We start from the raw sequence: 27907 nt of genomic DNA, 5'->3' as shown, positions 1-27907 counted from the left end.
AGAGGTCAGGAAAGGGTATTCACACTGCCTGTCTGTAGATCACTTGGCTACCTTGTAGGTTAAGGGCACTTAGCCACCTAGTTGCTCTCCATGAGCATTACTGAATCAATTACAATCTTTTGCCTATGCTGTTCGATAGTAACAGGTAACTACTCTGTTGCATGCTTAGATCATATTTCAATTGAAGAGGAAGGTCAACATTACAATGAACTTATGGCCTTGAATGAGATGAATAGGTGCTTTTGACACACCTCAAGATAATATGTTGGCATCCATGTCAGTTTATTTGGTTTGTGATTTCAAGGCTACCTGGGAAAACAAATGTCAATAAATGTCAACATCTCCCCCAAATTATTCTTTCAAGAAAGTATCAGAATATGTGTTACTTTCCTCCTACTCATTTATGTGTAGAAAAATAGCATAAATACAGTTGAATATAGCTGTAACCTACTTTAACATCGTGACCTGATATGGTAGTGTTACACTCTCCAGCTGTGCTTCTGGATTACCACATTTCTCTTGTTAATTTTAAAAAGCCTGTGAAGACTAGACAGTAATTTAACTTCAATAGTCAATGCCCTTCTGAATTTTTCTTATAACATTACTACTACTACTACTACTACTACTACTACTACTACTACAAATCATGAACTCCCACCTTCTTGATATAAATTCTGGGTTAAGGGACCAGTATCTGTATTTTAACTACTGCTCTAGGGTATGTCTTGGCCTCTGATGTACCACGTCTCATTTGCCTCTCCCATCCCAGAATTTCCAACAGTAATGAAAATTACCAGATTCATTCCTTGTAAATTCATCTAGAAAATGTTCTGAAGTTTCAATAGAGTGATAGAGACTGTGTTTACTGTTCCACTTTGTTTAGCTATGTGGTTTCTACTATATAATTTCTACAAATAAACCTTTTTTTCCTCTGTACTGAATAGAAAATTCAGTTGTCCTCTTTATGAACCTTGTTTAAACAAAAATTTTAGAGCTACTGTTTCTCTTAAATGAATGCATACCTATGTACTCTTTATAGCCAGAAGTAGAGATTGTTTCCCTGTGCTGCTTTGTCACAGGAATGAAACAAAAAGCAATTCAAGTGCAAAGCTAATTCCTGTCAGAAATGCATCAGTGCACTGAAAGAAAAAAAAAAAAAAGTTTTTATAAGGTATGCAGATGCAAGAGTAATTTCTGGTTTACATCCTTCAAGTTGAAAATACATTAAATCTTGATAGAAGGTCTTTGACCTGGTATTTCCTACTGACTTAAGACAGTTGAACATTCAGTATTTTTAAGGTCAAGGATAAAGAACATTTTTCCCAGGCTCAGAAGGATGCTTTGGGGTCACATTCATGAATACCTCACACCTGATCCGTAGCTCCCTGAGCAGTTTTCTCCTTAGCTTCTCCACTCAAAGAGGCATCCCCGCATTGCACAGCAGCCCCTCTGTGCACTGTTTTCCTCTGTGCAACACAGAGCCTTTTCACACCTGGTGTACTCTGCTGTCCCACAGCCAGTACCACCACACAACTCCCTGCACCTAGTGTGCATCTGCACTGCAGTGCTCCCACACCTCCCCTCTCCCCTGTGCCAGCCCAACTCAGGGCTTCCATTGCCTTAGCTGCTCCTGGTTTTCCTCTCGTGAAATACCCCACACGTCACCAAGCTGCCCTCCTTCAGCAGCAAAGAACAAAGGCAGCCAGTGGGCACCAGCACAGCAACACAGGGGATGTTGAGAAGATCAGTGGAAAGAAGTGAAGAAAGGTGGAGAGAGGGAGGAGGAAGAAAATAAGGGCAGGGAGAGGGCCTTGTGGCTACTGCCACGTGACAATCTGTTTTAAATCCTGCATTCTCAGGCTCTTTCTGAATGTGCAATGATTATTAAAATGTTATCTGCAAACAGACTTTCTCTGAAGCTGTGCATTTGTTGTTTAAGCTATGACCCGCGATGGGTGTTGAAGGCATTTTGAAATCCTGCAGATCAAACACAGCTGGTAGGGAGAGGAGGTGCTAAATTGTAACACACCTTCAAAACAGGAATTTAAAGAGCTTTCCCTCTCCTGATGCAACTTCTCCCAGTTCTGATAGCTATGATATTTATTTCTTGCATTTAACATGTAGTATGTGTTCATTAGCCAGAGCCCAAAGGTTTCTGGAGGCACTCTCAACACTTGGAAGCAAAAGTTTATGTGTCATTAATATATGTTTCTGTTTGACATTCCTGTCAGAGGAGATTTTGAATGTGTTTGTGTGGGTTTTGTGTGTTTATCTAGGTGACACTAAAGCAAATAAGCTATTCATTTCCCTCTGGTTTAATTAATGTAGACAAATACAGCTACTTATGAAGCAGAAAAGTGTAGGTCAACATGCAAAGAAATTGTTTCCTTCCCGCTTCTGTCCCACAGTGGAAAGATATAAAACTGTAACTCAATCAGCTCCAAGACATGCAGTATAGTATATGTGACATGCAGCATGGTGGGAAGGGGTATGGTGGCTGTAGGGGTGAAGGAGGGGAGGAGGAATCGCTGTTGCTGCTCTTCTGCCTCTTCTCATATGTGAGAGAAAAGTACTTGCCTGCCTGATATAAGGTGACCCATTTTGATCATGGAGCACACTAAAAGTACTCTCTAATTCCTAGTCCCAGCATGAGGATGCAATGTTTGTTCATTTTAAATTTCATTTTCTGTCAAGCTGATTTTTATATAGCTGCTTCCTACATAGAATAAGGGTGGGGTTTTTTTCATGTGTCACTGATATAACCTATGTTTTGGTATTTTAAAATGTATGGTTTCTTAAAATTGAGTAATTAATTTTCTTTTGATACTGAAACTCCAATTTCCTGGGCAATAGACATTTATTGCTTACAGGAAAACAAAATTAAAGCATCTCACATAAGCATCTAACTCTGCAATACTCAGTCACAGAGGTACGGACTGGAAATACTTTCTTTATTGTATTCCTCTTTTACTACCTTCCTTTTGGAAGAGGCAAATAGATTTGTAAAAGCAATATTACTGTAGAAGAAGATCTGTCAGTCATACAACCTCTACTAGTTACTTTTCTGGTATGTTTTCAAACACTGTTGAATTTGTCTCCAAGGTGACCAATAAAAGTAAATCTCAAAATACTCTTCGAAGAGTTAAAATTAGTTCAGGCAATATGCTTCTAGCTCCAGTCTGGAGAGGACATAAATTCGCTTGGAACAGTTAATGCTACTAGTCATCTGCTGATTGTTAGAGCATGCGCTGCTCACAATGTATTCTTTCCAATTTTTTAAAACATTTTAAATATTTTTTAATATCCACTGAAAGATAGAAAGATTTATCGTCTTTAAAATTGCCACAAAAAATAAAAATCTGATCCATAATTGATTGTATTAAAAAGCCCTCCTGGGTTAAATGATCATATTTTAATTTGTTATTTACTATTATTGCTTTTAACACTGTCATTGGAAAAAATGAAAGAATGTTAAAAAGTCTTCTCTGTTTTGCTCAAGGAACAGAACCCAATTAGAATTGTTGTAAAATACCAACTGGATATTTCTTAAGCATGATTCTAGGTCTTTGCAGGTCTACTGATTAAAAAAGAGGAAAGGCATATGATACAGTCTCCTTATTATTACATTTTATTTGATTTTAACATCTAAAATTGATGTCTAAGACCCTTCTTGTCCATTTAATTCTGTGCATTTAAAGCAATGATCAAGTTGCTCAGGGTATGTGTAACCATGCAGAATATTAAAAAGTGAGTCAGTAACTTTGATCAAGAGTACCTATAGTACTTAAATATTGTAATATTAATAATAAAGAATATACAAGGCATTCCAATTATATTAAAAGATCTATAGGTTAGAAATATAAAATGTGATTAGAAAAGTAAATAAAATACAGGAATATATCTTTTAAATGCTATTCCAGTATTAATAAATATTAAAGCTAAGAGATATTTTGAAAGACAGAAGCAGGTAACTTAACCCAAATAGCAGGAAGTCAGTTAGTTACTTTGACAATCAGCACTAGTTAGTTGTATTGCAACTTTATGCACACTTCAAAGCCTTTAACAGTAGTTCCAGTATTATCATCCTCCTAATGATGGTGGAGAGACTCTACAGAGCTATTTTCTCATCACGCTCAGTAGATCACTAGCAGTACAAATGCTACTCAGTCTAAACCGTGTGCAAATATTTCTTAAGCTTCCTGTCTGGTTTTGATTCTGACTCACATTGCTCCTTACATCCTTTACAACATTCACTGTATGGTTAGAGTTTCCCTCTAAATTCATATTAGACCAAATTTTTTTCCTCAGCAATATCAAAGCATCAATTGCCCTGATGATCTGTCTCTCTCTAAATTGCAACAGTTGCTGCAGTGATGGCCCAAGGACCATCTTTGTTTCTTTCCTTCCTTTTTAATTCTTCAATATAGAGAAATACGCTAATTTACCTGCAGGCTAGATCCTCTTAGAGAATTCCAAGGTGATCTTAAGTGAGGAAAAGGGAAGCAACATGATTCTGAAATGTGAAATATGGATGTTTGCTTTCATTGCTTAATAGCACTATTGTGGTTTTTTTGATTTAACTGTATTCCGCACTATAGTTTGCATCTAAGGCACCAATCAAAATCAAAATCCTGTTAAAAGTTCCTCCCTCAGACACTGCCTGTGTGTCTGGCAGTTTCATGGCAGTTGGATGAGAAAAAAAATCAGAGGAAAAATAGTGGCATGATGGGCAGCAGCCATGACTTGCCAAAGTCTGAGACATGTTTCTTTTTCTGTTTGCTCATGTTTAGCTACATCTCCATAGATGAAACACTTCGGAGTCTGGAGGCCCATTCCTTCAACAGTTTAAGTAAAGTCACTCATATGTAAGTACTGTAATTAAATAAACAAATATGGTGATAAAATAAACTTGGGGGTGTGTGGAAATAACATACATGTTGATGTCTGAGTTGTCGTTCTTGTCTCTTTTGTAGCTAAATATTCTTTTTCTTATTTCCTTTCTCTCTAATGTGATTCAGTCTCTTTTTTTGGCTTGTGCTTTCTTTCCCTACATTTTTTTGGTTCCCTTGCTTTTCTGTATCCTTCCATAGAAGTGTAAGAAACTGTAGCAAAAAATATGTGGGACTATATTTTGAGCTTGATGGCAAGTTGAAATAAACTGGCAACTTAGAATTACTTCTGTCAAATTACTGAAGGTAAGTGTGAAACAGTAATATAAGCACCAGGAATAAAGTCAGAAGGGCCAAAGCAGAGTAGAATTTCACTAGCAGCAGACGTGAAGAATAATAAGTAATCATTCTGGACATGCACTAGTAAAATAAAGAGTGTTTATCTCGTTATTAAATGGAATGAGAATGTTATGGACAAAGACTTGTGGGAAGTGTTTTTATACCTGTTTGTTCTGACCAGTCCTCACCAAATGATGCATTAGGGCAGTTACAAAAGGCACTCGTGATGGGCTCTGTAGCACTGCCTAATTTGCGTAACTGTCTACTATCTAAAGGGTTGGTGAGGACTATGAGTAGAACCCTTTTCTCTTGTCCTCTTCCAGTCTCTAACCACCCCCAAAGCACATTTCTATTCCTACCTGGGAGGACAGCCAGTGCCCCTTGCCATAAGTATGTCTCTGTCATGGCTCCCCTGAAGTCAGGCCAGAGCACACCAGTAAGGTCCAAAATCGCTGCATGATCACACCCATGCCAGATCCCAGGCCTGGATGTGCTGTCCATGACTGGAAAGCTGCAGGCCTGGGCAGGAATCAGCAGAGTTCACGGGTACCCACACTCGGATCACCTATGGTGCAGGCTGCAGGGAAGGCAGGGCGGGGAGGTGGTTTCCTGATCTGCTATACAAGGGTTGTGGGAATGTGGGATACCTTATATTTCTCATAAGGCACTACCAAAAAAGAAACTGTACAAAGATATACAAGATATACTTTTTTTTTTTTCCCTGTGCAAAAGCCAAAAATACTACTCAGGACAAGACACTAGAACTCTACTCACAAAAGCTATAGGCAAACCCCAAACCTTTGCAGATATCCCACTAAGAAGGGCTACCTCTACCACTCAAAACTGCTTACCAAGTTTTTAAAATCTGTTTGGAAGTAAGGCACATATATTATTTAATCAGGGAATATCCAGACATCTGGCAAATTAGATAGCTGAATATAAGATGTAAAAGAAAGCAATTTATAAATCTGACCTTTTTTTCTGAATTACTTCCAGAACTCCTCTGATTTGTTACAACTTACTGTTGTTGGGTTTGATTTACTTTCCAAAGAGCAAGATTATTCAGGGAAAAATGTATATGTTGTGCTATGTATTTGTTTAAAGTTCTCCACTTGCATAGTATTTTCAAAATATAATTGCTAAAATAATACTGGTAAAGATTATCATAGGGTATTTTAAAGGAGGTTGAAGTTACTCTAATGGTCATTTCTCAGAGTTTCATATTCACAGGTTGTTTTTCGTGGACTTCTCATAAAGAGCAGTTTTATGTAAATAATCTTTTTACCCTAATTTAAACTTATACTCACAGTTTCATTTTAAAAACATTTGGTTTATAACATAAGAAATTCTTAGGGGAAAATTTAGTGTTTGTGGAAGGGAAGAACTAATTGCCTTGGCTTGAATCAAGTGTTATGTGAATAGGCATCCTGTGCTCTTCATCATCTCTGTCTGCCAAGCCTGTTACTTTGCTTCAGATTTGATCTTCAGCACTCCAATTTCTTGGTCTTTATTCAGTTCATGCACCTCTGTCCTGACTTTCCAGTCTCCAGTTCTCTTTTAAGCATATTTTATGAACCTGTGCCTGTCAAGTGCTGAGCAACTTCTGCAAACTAAGAACACTGATCACCTGCTGTATTTTACTAAGCCGGATCTCATTTTCATTGTAATTGATGGCAAAATTCCCAATCTATGAAGATGAAAATCAGGGCCAAGAATGTGTTAAATTGGTCTCACAATGGTTTTTTGTTCCTTCTTTTCGTCTTTACTTTTTTTTAAGTATGTCTGTGAGACAAACTTAACATGTTTACAAATTCAGAACTGTTTCTCCCATAAAATGACATAAGTGTTTATTTTTTCTAGATATAATTGTGAAAATGTCTAATTAGCAGTCAGTGTTTCTGTGTAGTTGTCTTACTAGTAGAGCTGTAGCTTGGTAGCATTACACTGAATAAAAAGCTTTTGTAATTAGTTTCTCAGGAAAACATTCCTGTAGAAGGAACCCCAGAAAAATTCACTCTTTTTTTTCCCCTTCTCTCTGTCTCTGCTCACTCTCCTCTGATCTCTCTTCCTCACTCCAAAAGTTCTTTCCTCTTACACAACCACATGAAAAGACCTCTCAGCATTTGGGAACAGTGCCAGAGGTTATGGTTCAAGTAGCTTGTTCTCTTATATGTGACACCATTTGGATAGCTGGTGGGAGACTGCTCTCCATCTCTGCAGTGAGCTGTGGTGAGCTGACGCCAAGGGCCAGGGCAGCTACACCAGCACTGGGCCAGGGCTGCACTTTTCCTGGACAGCTCATGGAGCCAGGTCATGGGATATGGCACTGCAGAAAGGAGAGGTGGTTTGATGGAAATATCGGAGAAGCAACTAGAGAGGGAGATTGAAGAGATCTGGGGGGACTGCTGTATACCTGCCGTGAATTTCAGGGCACTGGGATGAGTGCTGTGCAGAAAAAAGTCTTGTTAAAAGCTGTAGTCTGGAGGTAGGGAATGGACTGTTGGGAGCTCAAGCAAGCAGTGCAAAGGCTTGACAAGTGCATGCAGATGAAATAACATGGACAATTTGGCTGTAGGTGGACAATAAAACATGGAAGTATACATACAAGTGAGAGAAGCCAAGGAAGCTATAGGCAAAGTAAGTCTAAGAAGGTAGAGAGATGTCTCAAGTTATTACAAGGAAAAAAAAAAAAAGGGCTGATTTTAAATGTTTCAGAACTGCTGATCTGGATATCCAGTGGAGTCTTTGTAGGTATCTCAGCATAACATGATTATATTGAGACTCTATGGCCAGATTTGCAATTTATGGATTCTGGTCTTGAACAAACTCAAGGTCATGTCAATACTGCAAGGCAGGTGTGAAAGACGTTGCAAATTAAATTTAGAAGCCACTTAAATATGTAAATATTTGTGGTTTTAATGTTACTAAATTCATATAGGATATTAAGTAGCTTATTAACCTTTCTAGAACTTATCTCATTAATTTATGTCTTGATTAATTCATTAGACTAATATTTGAATAGTTCTTATTAATAGTTTCATCTTTAGATTAATTCGGATTTGGAACTAAAGATTTATATCTTTGTAACAGAACTAAGTTCATAGTTACTTGTAAGTCTTGACACAGGACTTTATATCAGTAAGTGACTTTCTCTGCATATCTGCAACTTCATTCCCAGATCTCTGAATTGTTACATTGCTGTTGGGTGCAGAATTTAAGCACTGTATGCTGAGATTAAGTTGTTTTTATAGAGTCTGTCAAAGTTCCATTTCAAAAGCGACTTAAAATCAGCTCTCACAGACACTTAGATACCTGGGAACTAGACTACTAGACATTTTAAAGTATATTCTTTGGCGTTATCTGCATTTTAGGCAGCTAAAACTAATAGTTTTCCTAGAGCTGCTTTTCAAAGGAAACTAACTTTCTAAACCAGTGGGTTTCAATCTTTTCAATTCACTAATTCAGAAAAGCTTGTTGATAAAATGGCAAACCCTAAGGAATCTACCAACTTGCTTAGTTTTTTTGATCCTTTGGTAGTAATTCTTACACCACAGCACTCTCTTGATTACAATTTGGGAATTATCATATAACATTTAAGTAACTCTTGAGTATATTACTCATGACTCATTAATGCAGTTTGTTTATCACTATCCTGTTAACTGATGAGATCAGAACTATTGAAGTATCTTTTCTCCTTAGGGGCTTAGCTTCATGGGCTCCAATATTGATGGAGCTATTGATATTCTTTAAATCTGTGATTTTAGGGGAGGATTATTCCTTCCACTACTCTGAGATAATGACGTTTGAGTGTGCAAAACAAGGACAGCAGCACAGTTCATGAATGGAACTGAATTTGAAGATCTTTCTCTTTCTCATGCATATGAAATGAGAGGTCACATATTCAGCCAGTCAAGTGCAAGAGATACATTTGACTGGACTAGAAGTAAGGAAAATAGATTTTTCTCCTGATTTTTTTCTTAAGCATAGCATTCACTTTGGTCAAATTACCTTTTAGCTTTTTATATCACTCTTATCTTCTTTCTCATCTCTTTCGACTCGACACTTCTAAGCAACTGGCTGTCTGCTGTTAATTTCTGTAGTACCTGTCACAATGGGCCCTCTTCTTCCTTTTGGGCTTAAGAAACCTCTGTAATACAAAGTATAGGATGAAATGCAAATATAAATACAGTATATGTTAAAACATAAGTCTTTCCTAATCACAGCATTACCAATTCAAGGAAATCAAACAGCAGGGACATAAACCTTTCCCCAATGTTCAGTTGGATCATATTGATTTCCTCATTCATATTGTTTTTCTCTGATTACTGTGCCAACTGTCTCATCTGGCAGTTTTAAATCTTTTATTCCCAGATTAATTAGTTTTTCTTTTGCCTTTGTTAAACAGCACATGTCCTGTCATGGCCCAATTACTTAATAAATCAAAATATGATTGAATCTCATTGCATTATTTTGTGCTTTCAATTTTAGTACCATCTGCAGATTTTGAATTCTTACTTTCAGTACCCTCATCCAAATAATTTACGCAGAATACTATGAATAGCAAATAGCCAAAACCTGATGACTCTATGGTACTCCAATGCACTACCCATTTTCCATGCTGAAGGTTGATGTGAACACTGTCTTTCCCTGGAATATGTTTAGTCCACAACAAAGGAATATCTGGCCAGGAAACTCATGAGTCCAACATTTAAAATGTACTCAGTGATGGAAAAAAAACATGTCATTTAAAGTTTATGGACAAAATTCCACTGTTGGGAGTGTGATAGCTACATAACTAATAAAATAATTTGAGAGAAGCAAGAGACTGACACTGATATTTCTTTTAAATACAGAAACCATACTGTTCAAATTAGCTAACAGACATTGAGAATATTTGAATACAGCACTGTGATAGCAGTAGTATAGCTATTAATTACATCAGTTTAACACACAAGTGAATCCTTGTCTCCCTGCAATGCTGGAGTAAACAGAGTAAAAAACAAAGACTTGAAAGGTAGGAACAGAACTGTGTTGTCAGTACAACAGTAAATAGAGAGGCTGAAGTCTTGGTAACTGTATCTACATACCGATTTATCTATTGTCTTATGTCTCTTTTCCCACTTCTATTTCTCAGACAACTTGGCTGGGTTTATTTTATCCTGTAAAAATTATTCCAGTGGCATGGTAAATACTACTGGTTTCTTCCCATTGAGTCTCTGCCCAGTAGCACCACTTTTTGGACTGACTTCAGACCAGAACATCACCCACAAAACCTGCACCACCATGCCATCTATACCGGTCATCTTCATCAAATTTCCCTATATTAAGTAGCAAGAAGTGCTTCCCCCAGCCCACTGCTCCACAGCTAGTCTCAGGAGGAAGACCAGCACTTTTCTTTCTATATGGTTTCTATATTAAGAAAGGCTGAGAAATGTTCTCACAGAGTAATAAGGCCAGGGTCTGGAGATGGTTTAGGGTAAAGAAACAGAAGCAAACATGCAAAAAGGGCTATCACCTTATGGCAACAGTGAAGAGGCCAGGCAAGGGAAAGTGTGCATGTGACGGGGGTGGGTATGGATGAGTTCTTTCAGAGGAGATTAAAATTTGGTAGGTCTACTGAGTCTAGACAGGGAATTCTGGCACAGTCTGATTGGTGCAGCCAGACTGCTGACTATTGTTAAAAAAGAAATAAATCTGATGAAAAAAAAAAAAAAAAAAAGAGGAATGAGAAAGATTGAGGAAAACTGCTTTAAGGGTAGAGACAAACTTCAGAAAAATGAGGCAGAGTCAGGATGCCAGGCAATGATCATGATGGCTGGAGGGGCAGCAGCCTCACCAACACACCTACTTCAGAAAGCACACAGTGTGGCCATTGTCATGATCAGTGTCAGGCTGGTTCTTCAACATGTGCAGCCTAAAAAGCCACCTGCAGACCAAGCTGTCACCCAGGTAGAAGTATTTAAAGACAACTGTGGACAGAAGATGTAAGGAATGAAGTCTGTTATATTTTGCATCAGTATAAAGCAAAGACCTACACTATCCTCTATGCTGCTGGACATGGCCATACAGTGAATGGTGTCTCCATTTAACATCTCAGAAGGGAGTTAATTTAAGTGACCTATCTTTTGTATTTACTGATGAGTTCTGTATAAGTGACAGGAAAAAAAATACAAAATAGAGACATGCAGGAAGTAATCAAAAAAAAAAGGAGATGCAGACAAAGGATCCATAATCAAATCTCAGTTGCTTCTTCCCCCATTGCTTAAATGAGCCAATCTCCAGGAGTGCATCTATCCAGATTATAACTCGTCATTTTAAGATTGCTCAGAATGCATAGTAGTCTTGAGCTAGTGCTAGCTAAATACAGAATCTCATTGCAGGAATTGGATCCCCAAAATTTCATTTTAACATTGCTGATTTCTGTTATGATAAATAATTAAATATTAATTATTAATGTGGTGATGTTCCTCCTTTTTTTACAGTGAAATTCGAAATCTTAGAAACTTGGATTACATAGATCCAGATGCCTTTAAGAACCTCCCCCTTTTGAAATACCTGTAAGTATTTAGCACCCGTAACAAGTTGGCACTTAAGCCTCTCAGATTTCTCTTTACACTATAGCAGGTTTGTTTCCTTGCATTTCATTTTGGAACTGATTGCAAAGTTTTTCCCTGTTGCTTTATTTTAATGTCAGAAAGCCAGCCAGAGTATGGGTTGAAACTTTGACTACTTCTGCAAGAAAGGAAAACATGTTCACAAATTCATCAGTCATTTTGCCATTCTTCTTATCCATTAAATCCCTGGAAAACACTAATGCTTCCTTGGCAAAATGCCACAGTTAGTTTCTTCTTTTTCTAAGTGCTGTCTTACTATATTTTTGTAGGGAATAGCAAGAAGAGACACAACAGAAATATACACATCTTTTATATTTACTAGATATTTATGCAGGGTTTTAAAGCATACCTGTCAGCTAACTGTGACAAGCCCATCTACAGAAATGTGATTTCACATGACCTCTATGGAAAAAAAGAATCCTGAAGAATTCTCTGTATTCCCATTAAGTTTCTAAAGAGCAGCACAGAGTAACCAAACAATGAAATTCTAGAATTATATCATAGGAGAGAGAGATGAGAAAGAGAATAACTTCTGTGATTTTGAGTAATGTGTGGAAGACTCTAGAAAGGCGTGTGTGTGTGTGTGTGTGTGTGTTGGAGGTGTAGTGGTGAGGAGTGAAGATTTTTTCCAGATTTTTCCTATAGGTCTGAAAGCAATAAAAAGAAAGTAGTCCAACAAATGTCACTTCAGGACAACAGTTTCAAAAATTGAGAACTGTATTTTCTTATTTCCACTAGGAATTCAGAAATAATGATCATTAACTGCATTCACATTTAAAGGCCAGTTTTCCTTTTTAGAACTATTTGAACAGCTCGGGGCCCAGACTTGCCTGAAGCAGCCTTAATCTCTCAAGTGAATCCAGAGTTACAATTTTTTTTCTCCCTATCCACTTCACAGGCTTCTTCCCTCTGTAGATCTGCTTAGCTGTCTTATTGTGCTGTGTTCCCATTTTTTAGAATCTGGTACTTTGATTATTTTATTTGTTCTTACATCCTTATATTTTTGACAGTTGATTATAAATGAATTGATTGACAACAAAGAGGATGAAATAACTGTCCTGTGCTGTTGAATTATATAAATACATTGTTTGTTGTTTAGTGATCCAGTGCATGTAATTCCTTCTGTTTTTTCTCTCTTTCAGTGGTATTTTTAATACTGGACTCAGAGCATTTCCAGACCTCACCAAAATCAACTCCTCTGATGTGAACTTTTTACTGTAAGTGTCCTCACAGCTGGTTAGAAAACTGACATCCTCAGACCCCCAAAAAACCTATAGTGAAGGTTTCTGGCTTGGAGAAAAATATCAAATAAATTTGACAAAGCACTTTTCCTCTAGCTGTATTTCAGTGATCATTAGTACCAAATCTAGAAAATGCCAGGTCACCTAGCACTATACATATGACCTGTATGAGAGACATGGACACGCAGCATATTTCTATTGAATTAACCAAAGCACATAATACATAAACTTCTACAGGCCTTTTGCTTTTATTTTGGTTTTCGTTTTGTAATGGCAGTGCAATACCTGAATTAGTCTGAAGTCCGAATAGTGTGACACACAAGACCTGATCTGACATAGAGCCTGCTAATCCGAAGTCATCCCATCAGCAGTCTTCTAACAAATTTGTGCTGGCATGGTGAGCTTATATTGCACATTTTCTGATACTGCTCTTCACTGAGATCCTATATTGTTGAATCATAGCCTCTGTTGGCTATCTGCCTTCTTTCTTCTGACCTCCGCCCTGAGCACAGAAGGCTCAAAAGCAAATCTTGGGGAGGAGTGGCTGGAGAGCTGCCAGTCAGAGAGGGACCTGGGGTGTTGATTGACAGCCAGCTGAACAGGAGCCAGCAGTGTGCCCAGGGGGCCAAGAAGGCCAATGGCATCCTGGCTTGTGTCAGCAGTAGCGTGGCCAGCAGGGACAGGGAAGGGATCTGACCCCTGTACTCGGCACTGGTGAGGCCGCCCCTCGATTCCTGTGTTCAGTTTTGGGCCCCTCACTCCAAAAAGGACATTGAATGACTCGAGCGTGTCCAGAGAAGGGCAGCGAAGCTGGTGCAGGGTCTGGAGCACAGGTCGTACGGGGAGCGGCTGAGGGAACTGGGGGGGTTTAGTCTGGAGAAAAGGAGGCTGAGGGGAGACCTCATCGCCCTCTACAGCTCCCTGAAAGGAGGGTGCAGAGAGCTGGGGATGAGTCTCTTTAACCAAGTAACAAGTGACAGGACAAGAGGGAATGGCCTCAAGTTGTGCCAGGAAAAATTCAGACTAGATATTAGGAAGCATTTCTTTGCAGAATGGGTTACTGGGCGTTGGAATGGGCTGCCCAGGGAGGTGGTGGAGTCCCCATCCCTGGGGGTGTTCAAGAGTAGGGTTGATTTAGAGCTTAAGGATATGCTGTAGGTGGGAACTGTGCTAGGCGAATGGTTGGACTCGATGATCTCCAGGGTCCTTTCCAACCTAGATGATTCTGTGATCTTAAGAACAACTGTTTATCATTACACCTTTAAAAAACTCAGCATTGGCTGAGGTCACATTTTTAGGAAGATTTTGATGGAGACTTATTTTCTCCAAAATATGTTGTTTCATTTATTAATGTTTTAATTTAAAAAAAAAAAAAAAAGAAAAAGGAGCTTATAAAGCAAATCACTAAAGCTGAGAAAGAAATTAGACCTCTTAAGTCACTAGACCAGAAGCACCTTCATTTCATGATAGTCTTAGTGGTGAGGTCAGCTCAGACTGGCACAGCGTGTCTTTAAGAAGGAAGACTACCCATCTCCCTTCTGTCACTCACCCTTTTTTCATAGTACTTGAATGAGTTGCATGCTCTTTTAGACTGCAACATAAACTTCTATGAAGACACACTCTGCCTAAATGGCCTTGCAGAACCTTACTTGTAATGTCACATTTCAAGTACAAGTCTATAGTCCCACTGAAGGACCAAAGCACCAAGACTGACACTTGCATGCTTTTAAGCTAGACCTTCTAGGTGGAGTCATCTGCCATTAACTAAAGTCCTCAGCTGGAAAGAATTGTCCTACTAGCAAGCTTTGCTAATTTAGTTGGGTTTGTTCACATAAAGTTTTCCTACATAACACTAAGAGCTTCTTCCTTTCTCACACCTTAAAACCCATTTTATTTAACTGACTCAAAGACACACCCCACCCCTTTTCTTTAATATGGCTTGAAGCAAATTGCAGAGCAATTTCTTGAAGAGAGTAGGAACACAAATGTGGGCAGGGAGGTTTCCCATTATTATACTTTAAAGTGTTTCAGAAAAAAAAGAGTTCTGCTGTAAAAAAATCAGGTGTTTCTTAGTATCCAGAAAGCAGATGACATCCATCTTTGTGCCCTAATCTGCAATTTAAGTTCAAATTCTGGGTTGTGATCAAGCCAAAGAGGAAGAACAGCTCAGATGAAGACTTGCAGTCCGACACAAGGTAAAAGTATCTTGGTCCCTATTTAGTCCTAGAGAGGAATTAATAATCTTATATCCACAGAATCAACTAGGTTAGAAAGGACCTTGAAGATCATCTAGTCCAACTGTTAACCTAGCACTGACAGTTTCATATTGTAGCAGTGTTCAACTGGAAGAGGCTTGACTGCTGGATGGGCTAGGTAAAAGGCTATTAAAAATTAGAATTATTATGCCAGAAGACGACTTGCAAAGACGTGATTGATGGTCTACCCCAGACATCATGTCAGTGCTGCTAAGGTGTGTTTGTAGTCAAGAATGGTCAGTCCCCACTGCATTCATGGTCTGCAAGACAAACCTCAGAGCAATGTAGAAATGCTAGCTGTTTTGCTAAAGAGTCTACACCTGTAGTGAGCAATAAGATCTTCCCTCCCAAGGATCTTCTGAGACTAGAGGTAAGCCTTGTGCTAACTCATGCTCCATAACCTGGAGCTGCTACACTTGCCTTGGCTGTAGGCCTCTGAGATTGAAAACTGAGTCAGAGCTCTTAGCAAGATACACCTACATCTTAAGAGCTATTAGGGAGTTCCTCAAAGACCAAAAGGGCTTTCGCTTAGATTAAGCTCTACAAGATTGTAAACTAAACACTACACTTACTAAGTAGAGAGAACTAAGAATTAAATAGGCTAGATGAAACAAGCAGTTTATACAACCATCTGTATCCTTGCTTCCAACCAACTCAGTGACTTTCAAAGTGTCAGAGAGCAAAAAATAATTTTAGTTTTACCTTGAAAATTTTTTATAAAGATCACTAACAAAAAATAAACATGGGTCTTATATATTAAAGAGTTTTTAAAGAGGAGACCTGCACTTTCAAAGGAGGTATTTCTAAACATTGTTATTTGATGAAAGATAGACTTTTTGTTTCTTTCATCAAGAAAAAAAACCCTGCTCTTGAAGAATAATAGGTTTCTAAATGATGAATAAGGTATACCTGGGAAAAAATTCATTATATCACTATTAGCCTTTGAAGTCAAACAACTTACAATTAATTAATTACAAATAATTTGTTTAGAAAAGTGAATCAATCTGAAAAATGTCTAACCAAAATAACAAAATAGGAAACCACTTATCAGTGAAAACTACTTGGATTGAAAATGGTTGTAGTACAGTTCAGTGTTAGCACATATACATGCACATATCTAGCACAGAAAAGGAATTGAATTGTTCCTGTCACATGGGCAATTGTTAGGACTTCTCAGGCCATGGATGTTACGGTGTGGCCTTACTGGACCACATCTAATCCACAAACTGAAGAAAAAAAAAGTTTGCAGACTATTTCGGTTTCCAGACTCTAATATGATTCAGGGAAAAGTAGAAAAAGGACGATCAGACACTTTGCCCTTTGTTTCTACCTGCTTTTTCCTCTCTTTTCTTCAGTTTAGTCACAGTAAATCTCTTTAGTTTGTCCCTTTTGTCACAACAGAGTTTTGTTCTGAAGATATATAGCATTGATTAAGACTGCAGAGTGGGTAAAAAAAGTATTTAAGAAATGACAGATAGCAAAACACTCATTTGGACAAGCCTTGAGAAGAATCATTAGGTTAGATCACCGAAGTTACTTCACTTGTGCTAGATGAAGTTCTGTGAAGTGAAATGCCTCTGTCCTGAATAATATATTATCTGATGTCTTTTCTGAGCCTAGCTAGAGAGCAGGATCTCAGCTTTAAAGTCAGTTGATACTGCAGCATTAATTACTTTGCTAATTCTCTGGTTTATGAGACAAGGGACCTGTCTGTGCTGTTAACTACAGTAAACACACAGGCTGACAGACTTCACCAGGACTATAAAACCCATCTACCTCACAACTCACTTCCTGGATTCTAGAACATCTTCGATTCTTAATCACCCCACATGTATCTTCTGGCCTTAGATATAACTAAACAAGTTATTCTACACTTTTATTTATTACCAAGAGAACAATTAATAATAAATAATATAATAAATTAATAATAAAACTGTTCTGGAGAAGCTCTGTTGGGCATATGTTTGATTGTGATGTTTTGTCTCCTTTTTCAGCGAAATTGCAGACAATCCTTTCATGACTTCAGTGCCTGCAAATGCTTTCCATGGGCTTTGTAATGAATCTCTAACTCTGTAAGTTCTTTGAATTTAAGTCACAGGCAATTACCTCTCTCAAGCATATGGTAAAATGTTAAAAAATAAATTAAAAAATCTCTGTCCTACACTCTAGCAGTTTGTAAAAGAGAAAAATATAGACAGGTAGTATCCATAATCTAGTTTGCATAAATTTACTTTTTCAGTGCTTTGAATAAGGCCTCCTGCATTTTCTTTAAACTGGTTTGACCAAGTGGTTTTGCTTTTGTATAACCCTAATGTCAGTGAATGGTTATATTGGAGAAAATTAAAGGGAAAAGTTTGCAGAGGTTTCCTTCTGTAAAATGACAGCATGGTTAGAACTGTGTCTAAATTTTTTGCAGCCTAAGTGGCACATACCATGAAAACTAATGGGTGACAAACATCAGAAGAGTCATCTTTGAAGGGAAACTGTTAAAGTTCAGTTATGCAAGTTATAATCAGTGTGAGCCACAAGAAAGGGCTGAGAGGAGTGAAAATTATTCTAATGAGTTATGACCTGAAGTAGGAGGAAGAGCACTAGAATGCAAAAGAATGAATTCTAAATAAATTCTTTTTAAAAAATCCTCTAAGGCAGCAAAAGAATGAATTCTAAAAATTCAGGCAGGCCTGATAGTGAAATCATACCTATTTTGGTAGGTATTAATTCCTTTAGCCTTCCTTAATCAGTCTTAGCAGAATTTTATTTCTTTGATTTTAGTTTGAAGGTGGGAAAGTAATAGCAAAATGTTTTAGTCTAGTTCTATCTTTGCTGTAAAAAGAAGTAAAATATGGCACACCTGCCACATGGTATTCTTGATTCAGCTCCACTAAAGAATGCTGCTAGGCATCTGTTTGACCTTGCACTGTAACTGCTGCTTCAAGAGATTAAAATTAACCCATCCATAAATGTGCTCTTGCCATGAAAATGATACATAAGATGTTAGGTATTCAGGTATTGAAACAACCCAAAATACACTACTTTTTTTTTTTTTTTTTTTTTTTTTTTCCCCTTGCAGCAAACTCTACAATAATGGTTTTACTAGCATTCAAGGCCATGCTTTTAATGGGACGAATCTTGATGCTATGTAAGTACCAGATCATTCTCTTCTTTCAGTAAAAAAATTACATAAATACTCTATGCTTGTTGGAGGCTCTCAGTTACATATCTTACTGTAATTATTTTTAAGGAGTAAAGAGAAGGTATTAATTTCAGTCAGTAATAAAAATATCAGCACTTAATGTCTTTTGCAGTGTGCTTTGACTTGGTATGTATATTTATCGTTCAGAAATAAAATCATGGCAGGTAATTACAGTCTGAATGTTGTTCTGGTTTGAAGCTACAATAAAATTTCTTTTGATCAGTAACATTTCTAAGATGATTTGGAAGATAATGATGCTGTTTTATTTACAAGAGTTTATTTTAGGAAGTGTAGTACTGCTAATGGTAACAGCCCTTTCACAGAAATCTCTCATCTGCAAAAAAGGAGTGGCATAAGGTGTTGGAAGCAATTCAGAAAAACAAGTCACTTGCACTAGAAATGAGGGATGGGCATCTCAAAGGAATGAAGCACCCATTTTAGTTTTCCCTTCACCTTCTTATTGTAGTTTCCGGAAAACTAATCCTTTTTATACCATACCCAAAATTATCTGCCTCAATCATTAACTTAGAACAAATCTCAATTCCAGAGGCTCCATCCACTTTGGCAAGAGCTTACTCTGGTCCTACAGAGGCCTGACTGAAGAATCTGCCCAGCAGTCTCATGAGTAAAGATATTTTTTCATCGTGAGCTCTTAAAATTAACCAGAGAGGCATGAGGATAGATACGATTATTCTCAGTACTTTATTTTAAATTGGGCTTGGATTCTGTAAGAGCATCCTTCACATGGTCTTAATCTTTCCAAACTGCCTTTTTATCCTTAACAGATAGCTAGAATTCTTAAATTTTGAAAGGTTGGAGTTCAGTTACTTTGAATTTTCATATGAGATAGGAAGTTTTTCATGATGCCACAGAGTTTGTACTAGTGTTCACAGAAATTGCAAGATATAAAATATGGCAAAATAAATCCAGTGTCTTGACTGAATTCCTCTAAGCTGTATATGCAATACTTAAAACCTTTCTAAGCCTTAACCAATACATGAACTGTGATGGCTTTACCACTTCTTACTGTCTGATGAAACACAGACTGGAGATGATTTTGTAGGAATTTTTCTTTTTGCTTCTCTGATAGTGTGCCAGTCTGATTTTTGGCCTCATCTGAGTTTTCCTTATTATTAAAGAATAAAGTGAAAATGTAGTTTTAGAAGATCTGGGGCCCTAAACATTTTCTTTATTGGGCTGGGTGGACGCAGAGAAACAGAAAAGACATGCTAGGGTCTGCAGATACTGCTTACTTACTTTCAGAAGTTTGTAATTAGCGTTCTTTAAGGGTATTTCAGTATTCTTTAAGGCCTCAAGGGTGGAGGGCCTTACAGAGAGATCCAGATAGACTCAAGAGCTGGACAATCACCAACTGTATGAAGTTTTAACAAGAGCAAGTGCTGGGTTCTCCACCTGGGACAGGGTAATCCTGGTGATACACACAAACTGGGGGAAGAGAGGCTGAAGAGCAGCCCCACAAAAATAGATCTGGTAGTTTGGCTTGATGGCAAGTTGAATACAAGTCACCACTGTGCTCTGGCAGCCAAAATGGCCAACCGTGTCCTGAGGTGCATCAAACACATCATAGCTAGCCCGTCGAGGGAGGTGACTGTCCCACTCTACGATGCACTGGTGCAGCCCCACCTCAAGTACTGTGTGCAGCTTTGGGTGCAACTTAAGAAGGACATCAAACTATTATAGTGTGTTCAGAGGAGGGTGACCAAGATGGAGAAAGGCCTCAAAGGCAAGACTTACAAGGAGCAGCTGAAAACACTTGGTTTGTTCAGCTTGGAGAAGGCTGAGGGGTGACCTCATCACAGTCTACAGCTTCTTCAAGTGGGACAGTGGAGGGGGAGGTGCTGATCTCCTCTCTCTGGTGACCAGTGATAGGACATGAAGAAATGGAATGAAGCTGCATGGGGTGAAGTTCAGATTGGACATTAGGAGGTTCTTCACTGAGAGGGTATTTGGTCACTGAAACAGGCTTCCCAGGGAAGCAGTCATGGCACCAAGCCTGTCGGAGTTCAAGGAGCATATGGACGATGCTCTTAGTCGCATGGTTTGGTTTCAGGTAGTCCTGTGAGGAGCTGGGAGTTGGACTTGATGATCCTTACAGGTCCCTTCCAACCCAATATTCCATGATTCTAAGTAAATCTTTCTAGAGACTGGATATGATGCAGTAGTTAAGCAAATTTAAAAAAAAAAACAAACAACACCCAAAAACCCACCACAACAAAATAACTAAACCCAGGGCTTTATCTACCAGCAGTAAAAATGAGATAGTCCAACAAACAAGTTTTCTCCTAATTAAATCATATTACATATACTTGGAGCAAAGCACCACTCCAGAATTACAAGGCAAACTAAGGACCCGAACATCAGTGGTAAAGCCTTTATCTATTTGATAATCTGCACTGAAATTTCTGAACTAATTTTCTGAAGTAGTTTGGTTACCATATGTCAAGATAAGGTATAATTTTCCTAATTGCAAGCTTGGGGATTTGTTGTTTCTAGCAGCAGCATTAAGTTAATGCAAAAGACAAGCATTTCATGTTCTGTATTCTAACATTTCTAATTTGAACTCCTGTTTATCTACCACTGTACAGCAAAGAAAGTACCTGTTTTCCTCTGGGTCTGATCCAAGGTCCTTTGGACATGATGAAACTAGGAAGGAGCAAAAAGAAACTAAGATAAAGAGAGTGAAGGAAAGAAATCTTAATGGGTTTTCAATGATGACCTCAAGGAGGAAAACAAATTAAAAAGGAAACCAATCAAAACCAGTAATTAATTTTTGACAAATCATTCAAAGACTCCATGTTCCATCCACAAATCAGAAGACACTTTGGGAATCTCAGATGCTACCTTCTACCATGCAGTGTGCCCTTCTACCACTCATGCAGTATTAAAGGACCTATGTAGTTCCAGGAGGTCAAAACAATCAATGCAGATCTAGCTGTTGAACCATACATAAATGTTGTATGTTATCATACTGAATAATGGCACTACCTAATAATTCTTCTCATCCAACTAGGATCTGTGTTTTATAGCAAACCACCATATTGCTGTATATGTTTTATAAAGGCAGGGAAGTAAAGAACCAGGAATGAAGGGTCGGATGACACTTTTACTGAACAGTGTTCATCTGAAACTTGAATCCCTCGTTCTAACACATCATTAAGGTCCATGAACTGCATCATTCCTGAAGACTTCTGCAAAGTGGTGTTCCTGAACCAATGTTTATTTCTGTAAGGAAACTGTTGAGGAAAGAAGATTTTTTTAAAACATATTTCCAGTGAATGGCAAAATATATTTGTGATGAGCTTTTACAGAGCTGTCTAAATTACTGAAATGGAAAGTTGTACAATCTCAAAATCTAATTACAGAAATAAACTCCAAAAGAATATATTTACTTTGGTATACACTCTGAGGGATCACTTACAATCCCTGGGTTAGCTCAGAGTCAAGATAAACAATGCTGTAGAAAAAACGTATGATGAATCCTTAATACTGCCCATTTATCAATGCATCTCTTTTGCCTGTTATCTCTCTCTCTTTAACCTTAATTTCATAATACAACATAGATACATTAACATGTTACATGTCCAGGGCTCATTTAATACTGTAGTGGTGATACTTAGATGTGTGGCCAATATATTATTTTTCTCCTTGTTTGTTAAACTCTGCTGCCTTATTTTAAAATCAGAAGCTGAAAGCTATCAAATAATACAAAATTCCATAAGCAAGGAATGCATTCCAACTAGGAACTTTGGTAACTTGGTTTTTAACTAAGTGATCCTTTGAAAGAAAATTTTGCAAAACCTCCCTTTTTCCCTATTCTGGCTGTTCATTCTTATTCCATCACTCCCTGTGCTAATAAAATTGGTTGTGGGATTGCACTAAAACCTTATCAGTGAAATAATCCAGTTTAAAAAAAAGTACTGAGAAAGGTGTGTCCAGCTACAACATGGGGGATGGCATGAATGAGTTTGGACTATGGAAGAAGACAAATAGAAATATTCCACACTGAAAAAAAGAAAGGTATGTAGAACTATATGTTAGTTGAAGTAGCTGGTAAGCATTTTTCATTCATATCCTTTACACCTAGAAGAAAATACACTTTTGGTAAAAATAAAATATTTTGTAAAAATGTCTTCAGACCTTTCAGCATTTTTCAGTTTTTCATCTCAGTTGAAGATTTTGAATAATCAGGATCTTGTTTTGCTTTTGCCATTTCATGCTTTTCACATTTGCTTTGTATATCCAAAATGGTGTCCCTAAAGTGCTCCAAGAATGCCCTCAATAATTTACCTTTCACACTTCTGTTTGTTTTTAAGGAATTCCTCTCATATATGTATGTATATAGTCTCCTTTTTGGCGACTACAGCTGTGGTGTACTTTTCAGCTTTTTTGGTCCGACAGAGTTGCTGAATATCAGTACCTGGTGGTTGCTCTTATAAAACAGACTATAACATTTTGAAGCTCTTCCTCTCTAACCTGTTGCTCTATGAAGCATGCATCAATGATGTCTGAATACTCAGTATCTCTGTCATGCCCTGGTATGACGTTGTCCTGTTTTACCTAGCAGTTGAAATGCCTTATTACTCTTTCACGTCCTCAGAAGATCCTGCTCAGCATACTGCAGTCATATTATTTTTTGGTGGGTGTGACACTTTAATGCACTATTTTTCCCACATACCCCTTGATCTTCAGTCCATAGATACTCTGTATTAGTTACTAGCATAGTTAGCTTACTGATCTGATTTAAAAAAAAAAAAAAAAAAAAAAAAGAGCTTTCTTTTACTTACAGCACTGTGAAACCATCAGCATATCCTGCTGCAGATTCAGCATTTACTACTCTAGTTGCCTGCATACTTTGCACTGTGGTATTCATGTCTATCTGATTGCCTTCCACCAGCTTTCCAAAATGACTATTATTCTAGTGTCCCAACTGATATTCCACTTCACCCATGTGATTTCTAAGACTTCCGACATTTGTTTAGACACATGGATACCACTGTTGTGGTTTTCTTTTCTGCAGTGTTTTTAGATTACGTTCTATGCCATTTAGCTGTCAGTAACAACAGAATTAAAAGCACTCTCAAAAGGAGCTATACTGGCTACACATAAAATTTCTTTGTCAAATTATATATTTACCAAAGTCTTATTCTTTTAATTTAAAAGAGGTACTTATCAAATTAAAAGGGCTTAAATAAATTAAATCAATTAGCATCAGGAAACTGTACATTTTGACGGGCCTGACTCATCTATGTGAAAACTGGCAGCTAAAACTGCAACCCCTCCTTGGTAGCAGATGTTATGAACTTCCCCAGAGTCCCTAGCTGGCTGTTCTATTTGTAAGTTTGAAGATTCTTACTGCATATATAAACAATTATATTTCAGGTTTATCACTCACTATGGTGTTCAGGTATCAGGGGAAAATATTTCAAAATTGGACAAGCACTTATCTGGCTGTATAATAATGCCTAGGTACTAAAGCAGACAGGTTTTATTAGGTCAGGCAGGCTTTTGTGTCCTTCAGAACTACAACCTAGATGTTGAAATCTTGGACTAATTCTTAGCTCTTGCTCTGGTTTTAATTTTTGTATTACATTTGTAGGCAAAATCAGGAGGAAATTTGCAAACTGAAACAAGAGCTCACAACAAAAGTGACTAGATTATCATTTACAGAATATGAAAATCAGTTCTCAGAATTCTAACACAAAGGTGAGGTGATACTAGAACGCCATCTATTTCTAAAGAGGGAAAGCTTATTTCAGAGAACAATAGCTGAGAAGATGCAGTAAGCTATCTTCCTCTGTAAAAAACAATGCTTTAGGCATGGGTAATGTCCAATGAATAACATGCCAGAAGTGTTACTCTGGCTTGGCTCCCTAAGACTTCGTGTTGTGTAACTCAGCTGAGGTACATTTATTTCTCATTTCTCACTATGACAATCAATACAAGCTTATATCCAGTGAATGTTATGGAAAATTTGCCAATGACTTCAATCAGGACAGGATTAAAATATTTACTTGATTTTTGTCTACACCAAGAAACAATTTTACATCTAAGACCCACTTCAGTGATCTGAATTTGAAAGACTCTTCCAGCACAAACATTAAATAGCAGCCTTTTGCACTTTTCTGAGTCAATTAAATTACCTTCATAGCCACCATCTCAAATAGTGGTTTTGTTACAGAACTTAAAATTACAAAAGGTTTGACCTTTGTATCTTTGCCACTAACTGGTACAATGGGCACAGCTCACAGCAACTTCATGGACACCCTCTGAAATCTGTTGTGATAACCTTTCTATTTTACTTTTTGCCTTCCTAGCTAAATCACAAGCTAGCTTTAAAGTGTTTATAATAGTTATAGTACCAAACATCCCTCTCTGCTTAAGGTATTACTGTCTGCATCAGTAGTATCAAATTCTTTCTCCTTTCATTTCATTTAATTTCCTTAATAGGTCTGGCCTGGGCATCTTATCATTTCTGTGCCAGCTGCACTCTGAAATTTTATGAAATTCCTTTTTTTAAGATAATTATGTTTAAATTCTGAGCAATGTGACCTGGCTTCACTTGGGCAATATTATTGGTTTTCTCCATTTCTTCTGATGATGACCTCATCATTAGGAATTTTCTCTGATTTGTCTACCCTGTGAAACACAACCTCCATAATAAGGTAGTCTAGTCTGTCTGCAATCCTTGCAAAGTTTCAGTCCTTTAGTTCAACTGAGAACTACATCATCTTCTCTTGAGCAATGCTATACACTCATCATCTGCAGTCATCTTATTTTCCTTCTTGCATCACAAGGCCTCCACCAGCCCTGCACACTTATTGGTGAAATGTCAAGTAATCCTGATGCTTGTAGTTATTGGGCCTGGGTCACCCACTGTTGTTGTACTTATGTCACTACGAGTTCCTCTTCCTGCTTCTGCTGGACCTGAGCTTACCTATAATCTTCCAGTGTGTGGACCCTGTTATTGCTCCTAGACTGCAGCCTCATGCATTAGTATGTGGTTTGCTACCGGGGCCATTAGACTTTACCTTTTCCACTACAAAGAAATTGATAAGATTTATAAATAGGATATTCACAGGTGTTACAAGTCTCTTCTGCCTAGGCACCACGGTCCTTCAGGGCCTTTATAGCATTGATCATTTTGCCATCATTTCATCAAGGGGAACATACCATGACAACTTTCCATGGCAATTTTCTGTGTTCTCCTCCTTAATGGGTTGCATTGCATTTCTGTCCTGAAGAACAGTTCTCCTGCAGCTGTCCCATCCCCTTTGTTGCCTTGGTTCAAACTTCTCTCAGAGGATCCTTCTCATCATAGTACAGAAACAAAATGATTGGGCAGTTTTGTCTCCTTGTTTATGTAGTGCCTACTCAGCCAAGAGAGATAGATGGTCCTCCTTCCTCCTCAGACTACTATATTTGGTAAATGAGACTTAATCTCACCACAAGATTTCAATTTCCATCTAAATTAGATTAAAAAGCATGACTAGGTTTGATACCTACAAGCTGTTTCTCTTGTAAACATTGTGACAAAAGTTGATTGAACTAAGTAAAAACACTACCTAGGGTTTAATTGCAGGCTTAGGGAAAGAATTATCACAGTAGTATCCTTGTATACATATACATATCACAACCGAATCTTCAGTCTCTTTTCATTGCTCAGCTAATTCAGCATACTCCTGTCTGTGTGTTTAGGAGCTCTAGCTGCTTATAACCACAGTTCTCATCCTTCTCCCTACTGGCTAGCCAGGAGGAACCACCTCGTCAAGGAAGTTAACATACCTGTTATGTTTAAGTACTTTTTAGCTGGACAATTGTTCCAAACCCACATTTTTAAACTAATTCTGTGTCAAATATACCCAACTAATACACACAATCTGGCACTGCATGCATAAAAATAATGCTTATTTTTCCATTTCATCACATTCTGTGTGTATCTGCTCCTCACAGAATGTCAGAATGCTCAGTGCCGTACACCCACTTGGACACTGGCAGAAAAGCAGGATGCTTGTGATTCTTCTGCTCCTGCAGGTTTTTTAATTTAAGCTTTCTCTTTGTACATCTGCAATTGTGGAACTACTGCAGCTGATTATTTCTCCCAAGTCTTTCCATAAAAAACATAAATTGTATTAGGTCATTGAGAACAAAAGTCTTGGTCAGAAATGCACAGTCTCTCTAAAGCAATTTGACTGAACAACCTGCAATAAAAATCCATGCATTTGTTTCTCAAACAAAAGTTGCAGACCATGGTAAACAGGAATACAGCTTTAAAAAAAAAAAAATCAAGATTCATTCTAGATCATTTATTTTAAAATTAAAACCACAGAACTGAATTTAACATTGATAGTTCTACTTGGGTCATGTTAAGTGTTCAGTAGCCTTGCACTGCCTGTCTTTAATAATGCATCTTTAACTCAACTCTGTAAATTCCTTACTTCCTGAACTCACGCTTTCTTATATATCAGTCTCCAGAGTGATGGGAATTAATGTTGGTCCTTGATTACATCAATCATGTAATGACAGGAGAAAATTGCAACAATTCATATTTCAGGAAAGTGTTGGCTACTCAGGAAGTTGTTCAAGGTTTTCCCAAGGCTTTAGAATTTTTAAGTTTTGTTGTTTACATAAGTTCTATATTATTTTTTCCTTCAGATTTATCATCCTCACTCCCTCACTTGCTTTTCTTATAACAAAACTTCGTTCTTAATTGTTGACCTGTATGTGGGAGCCTCTACTTGGCTATGAAGATTTTAAACATACAGTGTGTATGCATGTGTCTTTATGCGTATGACAGAGAGAAAAACAATTCGGAGCAAAGATAATTTATTCTGCTAATTTATTTATTATTTGTTGAGAAATTTATTTTCAAAACAGCAAACCCTTACTTTTTTCCTTGGGCACACAGAAAATGAAGTAACTGATTCTGCTTTAATATGTTGTTGGGACAGGATGGCCCTTATCCATATTGCTTTTGTAAATCTGTTCAGGCAAGTAAACTTAAGATCGTCGTCTTTAACCTATGGATAACTATTTCCAAATCACTGTGTTTTGTTTCTGCAGCTATCTGCACAAGAACAAATACCTGGAAGTTATCAATGATGATGCATTTCTGGGAGTGCACAGTGGGCCAACTCTACTGTGAGTAGGAGAAAATGAAGTAGAGAAAGCTTTAAAAGTAATGCTATTTTAGGGTGCACTTTCTTTCCAACCATTAATAGCAGCAGAGCAGCAGGGATGGGAATGCCATGTTTACAAAAAGAATATCAGTCACAAAAGCTGTGTTTTAGGGAACTGGTTTAAGAAATTCTTGCATCTTACATTAGAAATAAATACTATTCCTACCAATTTTTCTTCT

At 37.7% G+C, this 27907-nt stretch overlaps 1 protein-coding gene across 3 annotated transcripts in view; it reads left to right on the top strand.

Annotated features, from left to right (window-relative positions):
• TSHR (thyroid stimulating hormone receptor) overlaps positions 1–27907 on the top strand; it is a 67791-nt gene that overhangs the window by 27043 nt on the left and 12841 nt on the right. For 2 of the 3 annotated variants that reach the window (XM_026849639.1, XM_026849638.1), the window contains 5 exons: positions 11711–11785; positions 12985–13059; positions 17333–17410; positions 18409–18477; positions 27613–27690. In XM_026849639.1, coding sequence (XP_026705440.1) covers positions 11711–11785; positions 12985–13059; positions 17333–17410; positions 18409–18477; positions 27613–27690 — 375 coding nt within the window. Of the gene's footprint in view, positions 1–4790; positions 4866–11710; positions 11786–12984; positions 13060–17332; positions 17411–18408; positions 18478–27612; positions 27691–27907 lie in introns of all 3 variants that reach the window. The other variant, XM_026849637.1, reaches the window with a different exon arrangement.

Source organism: Athene cunicularia (genome assembly GCF_003259725.1).
Source record: "Athene cunicularia isolate RWA chromosome 5 unlocalized genomic scaffold, athCun1 chr5_part1, whole genome shotgun sequence".
Taxonomy (NCBI): Eukaryota; Metazoa; Chordata; class Aves; order Strigiformes; family Strigidae; genus Athene; species Athene cunicularia.
Note: the sequence above shows the minus strand (reverse complement) of the source record. Positions and strands in the feature narration are given on the sequence as shown.